This window comes from Ctenopharyngodon idella, chromosome 4, assembly GCF_019924925.1.
Source record: "Ctenopharyngodon idella isolate HZGC_01 chromosome 4, HZGC01, whole genome shotgun sequence".
NCBI lineage: Eukaryota > Metazoa > Chordata > Actinopteri > Cypriniformes > Xenocyprididae > Ctenopharyngodon > Ctenopharyngodon idella.
In genome coordinates this window covers 12,527,849-12,539,056 of record NC_067223.1, presented here as the reverse complement: position 1 = coordinate 12,539,056, position 11,208 = coordinate 12,527,849, and the positions used below count along the sequence as shown (strand labels likewise).

Genomic DNA, 11,208 nt, shown 5'->3' with positions numbered 1-11,208 from the left:
ATTTTAAAACTTAACCTTTAAACCTTTAAAGGGGCCTCAGTAAGTGAGGACTGGCCAAAATGTCCTCAATTTACTCTCTTTGTCCATACTCCCATGTTCGAAAACTCAAACCGGTCCTCACTGATAGTTGCACAAGTGTACACACACACACACACTCTCTCTCACATCATGAGTTTTCATTTATACACCCCCAATTCTTCCAGTAATGAAACTCTGCATGCATAACGCAGTTGAAAGAAATGTTAAAAACATCCCAAATCTTTATAAAATATTTCTCTTATTCCATATTACAGAGACCCAGTGGAGTCATATCTCATGTGGAGGCGTTCGAGAGTGTGCATCCTCTCTTTTGAACTCACATTAAGGAGATGGTAGCTTTGATTTCACCCGTTCTTGAATCTAGATAGCTGTAGGCTCTCTAAATCAACATAAATGACTCATTGTGAACTAATATTGAACTTTGCAGGACTCTTTCAACTGCTGCTACACAAAACATTACCACAACAGCGTATCAGCATGCTGACAGTGGCGAATGCATAGATCTAAGACGGTTCAATCTCACTCCAAACCAAGCAAACATTATCCAGTCCTCTCGTAAACATTAACCCCGGCTGATCCCAATACAAAACATACCAGACGGACGTTTGTCCACTTTCAACACAGTCTGAGTCTGTAATCAAAGTCTTTGAGCTGCAGATGTGATCAAATAGCAGGAACTAAGAGGCTAAAGGTTGATAGCAGAAGCTGATGATTGATGGTGACTGTGAAGTTAAGAACCAGAGAAAGAGACTAACTAAAGGCAATGTTAAGGCTTTGGTCACTTGATAATGGCTGGTAGCATCTCTGCCATTTTGCAACACAGTGCGATCTAATGTAATGTCAATTTTAAGAAGAAAAAATTCCACAAACTAAACTTGTTTTAGGCTACCTTCCTTAAAGTACTCTGAAACTGTGTTTTACAAAGTAACTTCTCATTTGTGCAGCATGGGAAATGGAGGACGCCATGCGTGTGCAACATATCGGCAACTATTTTTGAGTCAAATTGTAAATGCTAAAAAGCATCTGTCAGATTTTATTTCTTATTTGACACATGCTTGGCCAATAGTTTTGGATATTTCAGATGGATAGCAGGTAGCAGCTGTACTACAAAATAACTAACGTTGGGGGTGTTTCCAAGATGGCCACCGAGTGATTTCATTTAAACACCCTGGTCATGCTTTCAATTGAAAATGAATTCATTCATAGACTAGCAGATATGAAAAATGGCTGCACAAAAGAAAGACTGTTGAACATCTCTTCATTTCAAGTGAACTTCATTGGTGAGTCAAGATGATTTCATAATAAATTGTGTTTGAGGTGTTGTTGATTTGAGTCTGATCACAGTTTGCATAATAGTTCCTTTTCGGTTGATTAGTTTTGTTATACTTTTAATGTGAGCTGTTTGAGATGAACTGCACTGCAGGCCAATTGATTAGGACAGTTTTGCATGACTAGGTAGGTGTGCGTGTGCACCTCATGTGAGGTAAACTGATTTGGTTTGTGCTGAACCTCAAACGAAGAGCCAGAGATGCCATCTAATGGCTCAGGTTTTTATTTGTAATGACCTGCTGGATCTGTGAAATACAAATATGTTTTCTGTTATGTGTGCCACTATTTTGGGAAAGTTACTTCATTTGTACCCCCAGCATCTGCTGGAATGCCACTCGTGCCCATTCAGCATGTTTCAAACTAAAAGATGAACATTTATGTGGCTTGCTAAACTATTAGCATGACTCATAATTTCCCACTGTTAGGTTTGTTTGTTATAGTGCTGGTCACATGTTGCTGAGCACACAGACATGGGCTCTCAGGGTGACGCAGTTATAAGTCATTTATTTTAAGAGGATAATGACAGGGAAACTCTGCTGGTCCCTGCAGCGGCGTGAGGGGAAAAACAATGTGTGCTCTCCTCCAGGGAAATCTCAGCATCTATTTTAAGATGTTTCGGATGTCGGTGTGTAAAAATGAAAGTTGGTTTCTGCACTGTCAGGTCTGCAGAAGAAGTCTACAGTTTGGGGAAGACAGTTTCCATATCAACAGTGACAGCTGATTGATTGTTTGGACTTGATTTGGAATTTATAAATGCAGAAAAGAAAAATAGGAAAGAAAAACAACGCAATATCTTGTCCATACATCACATGAGATAGATAGAAATGCATAAACTAACTGCCCATTAAGTAGTAAAGGCGTTTGGGGTCAGAATTTAGCTGGTTAGCATGTTAGCCCCTGCTGGTACATATCGTAACTACACGCTAGTTAAAAAAAACGTATATTCTGTTTTTTTTTTTTTTTTTTACTAAATGTTACATATATATCGCTTACTTATAATTGTTAAGATAATATAACAGCGACAGTTATTTAAAATCTAGTCGCCATTGCCAACAGTCGGTAAACAATCGTCAGATATCTCGTGAGGTGGCGATAGCGCGTGCAAATGCTTCCTGCAAAGAACACGAACACGAAAAAGTCCGATTCTCAAACTAATGACTTTTATGAACCGGTTCTTTTTAATCCAAAATGATTCATTAGTCAAAATGATTCAAATATAGCTGTTTGAATCAAATTCGCTCAGTCAGTGAATCGTTCAGAGCTGAATATAGGCTACATGTATAGCCTAGCCTATACTGTAAGACATAGTGAAGTTTGTTAAGTTTGTTTATTTTATCTATCTATCTGTAGCCTATTACATAGATTTTTTTTTTTTTTTTTTTCAATTCATGCCTGCTAAGCTGGCAGACAACCTGTAGCCTACTTTCTGAATATCGAGTAGCTTGGCAAGTTTCATTTTCAATGTGGCCTCCTTGACACAGCTAATGTCTAACATGTTGGCCAGACACATGCACAGATGCCTGGGGTTGTAAGCGGTCATGCATGGCTGGATGATATTCACATGGTCTCTTTCCAGTCTGTTTTGAGTCAGTAGCAGGAGGCACCGCCTGAAGCTCTGTGCTGGTGGGAGACCGGCCACGTCCAGCCTGACTGACCGCTAATGAAAGACAACTAACATGGGATCCAAACCAAAATAATGACAGAAAACACAGTGGATCCTTAATCTTATTGAGCCATAAAAGACAAATCATGATCATTCAGGATTTATTTAAGGAAAAAGGAAAGAAAAAAGAAAGAAAAACGAAAAAACAATCATTCATTCCCCATTGCTTTACAGCATGGAATATAAACTCTGATATGTGCAGATGATTGTCAAAGGCATTGGATATACAAGCCCCATATCAACAGAAGATCACGTCACAGTAAAGTTAGTATTCGTATGCCACTCCCAAAATATGATCATCATTGTCACATGCATATGAGTATATAATTCACATTTCACTGGGCAACTTTTATTTCGGACAGGTTGTGTCAGAGATGCAGAGATCACAAGGCCTGCATTGCAAGAGTTGCATTTTTTTAAATATATATTCATATAGATACAGACATATTTCTTCATACATATAGTTACATGGTGAGGACTTTTGAAAATACGCAAACAATCGGTTGAATCGGAAAGCGCATTTAACATGCTTGCAATTCTTTATAAAATCATTCGATGCAGTTGCAAGGTATTTTCTTTCTTAGTTTGCAAATAAGTCGACATTCAAGGGACAAGTTTAAAACTGCACAGTCACTGGGTAGCACAGACACTTGTCAGTCACAGCTTTTTCATCGTAAGAGGCAAAAGTGACGCCTGAGTTGGTAAAAAAAAAAAGAAAGAAAGAAACTAGAACATTGGGAAAAGATTGCATCACAACCGATCATCGTTAAATATTTACCACGTTGCTCGTGTGAAGTGCACAGACGGAAGTTTGTACAATAGAAATGTGATTTTATCGGAACGTACAACATAGAGACACAAGTTTGTGAATATACATCTGTGTGTTACAGTCAGTGTGTGGCCGACAACTGCAGAGAAAGGCAGTGTTTAGAGAACGAGATGAGACAGAACGCGCACACACTAACATCTCCTCAGGGACAACATGATAGACACGCCACAATCACAGTCTATTTACAAAGCATTTGGACACACGGAGTGATTTGCTCTGGACACAGACAGACGACAGTGATGCTATAATCGAATTGAACTGAAACGTCGCTAACACAGATCGTGTTTGACTTCCTTTCTGTCCTTCGTTGCACTCACTGATTGATCAGGATGTGTGTGTGTGAGCCATGGCACATGTGTGTGCATGTATTTACTGAATTTAATGTTAAAATGAATTCATATACCTAATTGTTATATTTAAATACATTTATGTTTGGCTTGGAGTGGCAGTAATTGTATATATTTATCTTCATTCAAAACACCCCAATGTTTTGGTCTGTACCTTTTCTGCATATCCAACTGAGGGTTTAACCAGCATATCACACAAATTTCCTGCATTTTACACCCATAAATACACACAGAAGAAGGTGACACTCACAAACACAGAGTACATGCACACTTAGGCCAAAAATGTTCCAGGTTCAACTCAAATCAAGACCCTTTACCACAGAAAATCATTTCTAATTGTCCCTCAGTTTATAGAAATGAGCAAAAATGACATTTACAGTAATGTACCTACAATGAAAGTCTACAAGCGCAAGAAATTGCACCAAAATAAATGTTTTTAGAGAACAGGAATATTAATATCATAAGACTAGTCAAACAAAAATTGCTTACTAGCCTTGTTTGAACAAAGTTACATCCAATTTCAACTCCTAAATATGGTAAATTTCATGCAAAATGCACAAGGATACCAACAAGGTACTGTTTACATGACACAAGTCAGTAAATATGAACTACACTGTGAAAAAGAATTGTTGGTTTAACTTAAAAAAAGTAAGTTACCTGGTTGTCTTAATTTTGAGTTCATTGAAATTAAAAATTTGAGTTAATACAATGAAGGCGATTGGTTTAATCAACAGAAACTCAAAATATTGTGTTATCTGAACCACGTTAATTATTGAAGTTGATTTAACAAAAGAAAAAAATGTTGTGATAACAAATCAGAAGCCTGGAACATTCATCCCACCACTAAAATCTCAAATAACAGAAAAATTAATAGAAATGCTTGAACAAAAATATAAGCTTCACGTTTCAGCTTTTAAACCCTCTGTAATGCCTTTCCATAGTCTTTTACTAAGGGACAAATTGAAATTATTTCCTGTGGTAATGGACATTATCCCACAGATACTATCAAAAGAGCATAACATTCATTTAAACAACTGTTACTTATCAAACACCTCATGCTTAGACCGTAAATGGCTGAATGTTTTAACAGAAATGTGCAGTATGGTTCACTCTAAGCACAACCTCAAAGAAAACAGCTTTTGTGACATACAAAAACATCGCCCCAGTTATTTTGTGAAAAAGCTTCTCTGTTATGAGATTACAAGCTCCTCTCGAGTGTGAAAATGAAGACAAAATGGTGCATGCATGACCTGACTGAAAAATAAAGCCATTAGCTCAAACCCCTCACGGTGAGGTGCCGCCCACACTGAAACAAACATTCAGGATGAAACTAATGGGAAATGCATGAAGATATTCAATGGCACTTTGGAAAATGTCACACACTCCTAAATCTTGTCCGTAGACAAGGTTCCCTCCTGTGATATTAACAAACCATAAAGGGCAAAGAAGACATCAGTCACTTTAAAAACCCGACAGGACATAATAGCAGAGCTGTTCGGGGACAGAAGACCAGTCACCCATCAATAAGGAAGTGTAAAAACCTTAACTTAGCCCTTAAACCAATACAAGAAATTCAGCCACTTTGAGTCGCACTGGAAAGATGTTTACAGTCACTAAAAGTCCTTAGTTATGCTGCGTTCATATTGTCTCAGAATTATTACCAATCCAAAAATAATCAGAAATGAATCTGTCATAACGCCAAATGGATATATGCTTGACTTCGCTGATGATGACTGCAAAATACTTCATAGCCACATTAATTCACCTCTTGTGAATTTAGGAAGAGCAAAGAAAGTAGACCATAATATGCTGTCTATAACAAAATTACATATTAAATATAAATATTAGCAGTATCTATACAAAACTGCCTTTAAAAGTGAAGTTTCTACACCACTAGCATTACAAAATGTTGCAAAAATAGTGACAGGTTTCCTAAACACTCCCCCGTCTGTCATTGGCTGGACAAAACAGTCAGTCCCGCCTTTAACTTGTTTCCAATGGGTAATAGAGTGCAACAGTGCATGCCCACCTTTTCATTTTTTCCACAGGGATTTTCCCAAGGTCTTTATTAAATAGTTATAAACCAAAACAACCAGCTACGAGGTCAATCACAACATTAAAACTTGCAAACAATTGAAAATCGGAAAAAATTACTTTTCTCAGGGAAAGAACTACAAATCCCATGAAGCATTGCAAATGACAAAACAACAGATAAATATAAAATTATTGATCTGAAGATGTTGATTGTGTATATAGAAACAACATATTTTACATTTATTGCAAAATATGGATATAAGTATTGTCAGGGTATGTCATTTACAATGCTTCAAGGGAGTGTAGTTTTTTAGGATCCTGGGTAATGTAATCCTTCTCCAGGAATTCCGCTGTTAAACAATTATTTAAAAAATAAGTAGAAATATAATAAAGGCTGAAGGCTTTGACAAAAGCATATAGCATTAATGAACAACCTTGTAGCTCACATTAGGTCTTTAAAGGCTTTAAAGTTTTGTAAGTTACCATTAAAAATCTATTCCCCTATGGAGAAAATCAATGGCATTTCTTCTTCCAGTACCTGACTGTCGCACTCTATTAGGAATTTGAAAATGTTTTAATTGTGGTAGGCTAGTTCTGATACGGCATGAACGTAGCATAACGTCAGTTTTACCGCATGGTCAAATTGTCATACAATCGTATGTGAGAGTTAAACAGCTGTCTATCATCCTAATCTACATTTTTGACATTATTCTGGCTGGATGAGACCATCTCAAACCATGGAGGCGTTAGTATAGATAGCATCACTATAGTGCCCAGTGCAGCTGCGGAATTCCCTGAGAACTCGTACACTGGGCGTAGAAAGACGCTGCCATGGCTTTTTCGGGAGATTTGTGTGTGTTTGTGTTGAGTAACAGTTATACTATATTCAGTAACTAACACTTACTGTCTGTGTGTATTTAAAGTCACGTTTGAAGCAGAGAGTAACAGAAACAAGCATTGTCAAACTGCTTTTTCTCTGCGTTTTCAAAAAAAAAAGTCCAGTAAAGTAAGATAACAATCAAACATATTGCATGTTTTAACCGATATCTTGAACTTTGTGATGCTAAAACCCAACTGTGAGGTCTCAAATCGATAATCTCCCATCTCTGAGTTTGTAAAAACACTGTAAAACGCCAGTAAATGTTCTCTCTTATGTGCAAACAGAAGTCTCGACTCAGAAAATGTCGCAAAACAGTCTAGCGTGATTATTAAAAGCACTTCTGCAGGTCAGCATGACACATCAGTGAAAAACCCCGAAAGATCAAAATGGTAGCTAACAAGAAATACAATAAATCGTGAGTAGATAGAGAAAGTAAACAGGGAAAACGGGGCAGAGGGAAAGAGGGAAGAGCTAGACATGTTACGATATAGTAAGAAGAATCATTTGACATTGGCGCCGTCCTCTTATAAGGGCGGACACAATCATGCACACACTTTCGCACCTAAACCTCTGCGCTCTTTTTGACTCGTTCGTTTTTTCCCCCAAAGGTAACATGGCTGGCGAGGTTCGTAGCAACATTCATAGCAAAGACATCACAGTTCTGTCCAGCCGCACGAATTCACTTCTCAAAATGGAAGCCATCTGCTGGAAATCTCCGTCTCCTGCCGCTGCATGCATTGCACCCTCTAGTGGCCTGGAGGTTAAATGGCAGGAGTGCATTAGGCGCGCGCAGTGTTTTTAGCCTCTCAGTGGCGATGCTATGGCGATGGGTCAGTCCTCTGCCTTACTTTCGACGGCAGGGCGGGGAGTGGGCTGAGGGGCGTGGCTCACAGGGCGGTGGCCTCCCAGCTCTCTCCCCGCAAAACCTGGCGTCACTTGGTCCCAGTTAGCACTGTGCTCACAGACGCAACTGAGGGAGGAAGTGGCCTGCAGGGCTCCGCCCCTGAGGCAGAGGAGGAAGCAGCTGATGCCAGAGAACAGGAAGTGTGGGGAGGGGCAGTACCTACAAATGCAAATTCATTGGTTAGAAGTGCATGGATAGAAACTGATACTTGTTAGATAGAGCGAGGGCTAGGTAATTATAGCTAAAAATTAGGGCTGTCAAATCAATTAAATGTGATTAATTGCATCTAACATAAAAGTTTGTGTTTATATATGTGTGTGTGTATATAATATTCATACTATATATATATATATATATATATATATATATATATGTGTGTGTGTATATATATATATATATATATATATATATACTTTTATGTTAGATGTGATTAATTGCAATTAATCAATTTGATTACACTACTAAAATATATACAGTATAGTTCAGCTTTTCTAGATGCTATTCTATATATTAATTCTTACGTATGTCTGAAATGCCTTAAAAGTGTTGTTGTTTTTTGTTGTTGTTTTTTTAAAGTTTTGACTGCCATTGTTGAAGTGCAAAAAGGTAAATACATTTTTAAAATTAGTTGGTATTTTTTTCCATAAAATGAAAAAGTAATTAAAATAATTTTATTCACAATGCATAGAAATAAACAATTTTCCAGATATGTTGTACAATATTTTTCCTTTTTATTAAAACACACTATGCAATTCATCCATGAACATTTTTAAGTTGTAACGTAAATAGGGTTTTTATTGTTGACTAAAACTAAACCTTAAACTTTTTTGTTAATTAAAATAAAGCTGAAATAATCGATTAATCGCAACTAATCGCATCTAACAAAGGCTTATATACACAAACTTTTATGATTAATCGCATTAGTGATTGCCGAATTAGTGCTATCAAATTGATTAACCACAATTAATCGCATCTAACATAAAAGTTTGCGTGTGTGTGTGTGTAATCCTTTATGTTAGATGCGATTAGTTGCGATTAAGCACTAATATAAATATGTAAAAACTTATACTTACAGTCTTTGCGTGGTATAGAGGTGGTTCCTGTGGTCATATCATTAATAAGAACAGCATTTGGGTTGGGAGCAGGTTTGTGGTTTTGGGTAAGTGCCGGAGTGGAGTTTGGTGTTGTGTTTGGTGTGGTGTTGAGTGGTACAGCTGGAGTCTGGCTCGTGTTCAGTATGCGGTTCTGGTTGGCGGAGCTCGATTGGTCCATGCTGCTCCCCATGCTACTGCCCAACTGCAGTCTCCTCATGTGGCGAACCACGGCCGTGGCATTGAAGGCTTGCTGTTATATGTAGAGACGAGAAGTCATGGACAGTGAGAAGTGAAATTCTGTGAGACAATTCTCACAGACTGACTCTTGGGCCCAAAATGTACAGAACTCTAGTCTAAGCAAACACTTCTACTGTAGCTACACAATATGTGTTCAGACTATACTTAACATGTGTTTCTAGTCTTATTCACAAGGTCACTTGTACTCACTCTCCATTTGCTTTTTGCAAAGTTTTTGCGCATTTGTCGACTGACGGACTCATGGATGTTCTTGCAGAGAGCGGTGTCTCCTGCGATCCTGGAAAGCAAAATGAACAAGTCAAAACTTTGCAACTTTCTTCACGTACAATGATGTCCTCTCCTCTCATCTCTCCTCTTCTCTCAAGAAGCACTTTGATTTACTCCAAAGTGTGTCAATTCCCTATGGTTTACAATCCTTCTGTTTTCCAATTTTTTTCAAACTCCTGTGTTCGGTAAAGGCTTGTTATAGGTGCCTGTAGAGGATGTGCTAATTGCCGATTAGCGCTTCGGAATACATAATGTGAGATTAGGCACTGCGTCTTAATTGGCTAGCGTTTATTCAGTAGCTTTCCTCCTGCCCTTGAGAGAGATCTTGGTGCATGATAATAGAGAGACCGAATTCAGCCTGATACTCAGAACACACATGCAATCCCCGGCTGACGCAGATAGCGTCTCCACCTAATACGAATGAAACGCTACACTAATAAAGTGAAATAAAACTCAGTCTCTAAATGCTGTTTATGAGGTCACAGTTTAATTGTTCTGGTACAGCTTAAGTGTCTTAGAGGACCTGAACAGTCCAACAAAATAAATCATAAAGAACAATGATCTGCAGAGTTCTACTTGTTACTGTTACAAAATTATCTTTATTAAATGCATAATTTAGACAATTTCACCTACAGTTAGGTTGATGTTTTGTATTATTTGCCAGAATAACTGGTTATTATCAATAATAACAATTTAAAATTATTGCTTTATTATAAAAAAGGAGTTTCGATGGTAAGATATTATTATTATTATTATTATTATTATTATTATTAACAAATTCATTTAAAATTATTGCTTTATTTTAATACTTTATTTAAAGTAATAAATTATTAATGAAATTATTTATCGAAATTATTACTAAATGACTGATAGTTTCAGTCTATTATTATTAACAAATTAATTAATTATTATTTTATCAATATTTTATTAATTATTGCTTTATTTTAATAGTTTAGCATTTTAATTATTACATTTATTTGAAATAAAAAATATTAATACATTTGACTATTTAAATTATTTAATTAAATTATTTATGGAAATTATTACTAAATTATTGATAGTTTCACTATAAATTACTACAAAGATTTCACTATAAAAAGGACAGCACTAGACTCACCAGGGATGTCGAAGGGCCTGATCACATGTGTATCGCTTTGAGGGGTCCTTTTCCATCAAACAGCTGATGAAGTCTTTTGCTGTACATTAAACATAAAAAATATAAAAGTTAAATATTAAAAACCTACAAAACATACATGCACAGCAGCTTAGAACCATTAAACCAAACTGACATTTCAGGGCATCAGAAATTGTCTCATGTAGTGACCCTACAGTATGCCACATTCATCCTGTTGGAGAGATAAAACTGAGACTATGAGCTTATCAGTGGAAACACTGACAACAAAATTTGGATTCATTCACTGTTCCCTGATTTGTAGGTTGGAAGCATTTCATAGAGCTAGTGCCCGTGGTGTTTACTGAATTCCAGAGTTTCCTGTAAAACATTTTTCCACTCTTCCTGGCAGCATGTAGGGTTACTGATGGATGAGTAAGTGAATGTGTTATA

General features: G+C 37.0%; 1 protein-coding gene across 1 annotated transcript in view; it reads right to left on the bottom strand.

The window, feature by feature from the left end:
- Positions 1-3,115: 3,115 nt before the first annotated feature.
- Positions 3,116-11,208, bottom strand: part of camk1da (calcium/calmodulin-dependent protein kinase 1Da) — a 65,982-nt gene continuing 57,889 nt past the window's right edge. Inside the window, exons 8-11 of the mRNA XM_051892473.1 lie at positions 10,762-10,840; positions 9,567-9,654; positions 9,099-9,369; positions 3,116-8,184 (exon numbers count right to left, since the gene is read on the bottom strand). Coding sequence (XP_051748433.1) covers positions 8,054-8,184; positions 9,099-9,369; positions 9,567-9,654; positions 10,762-10,840 — 569 coding nt within the window. The 3' untranslated portion in view covers positions 3,116-8,053. The remainder of the gene's footprint in view (positions 8,185-9,098; positions 9,370-9,566; positions 9,655-10,761; positions 10,841-11,208) is intronic.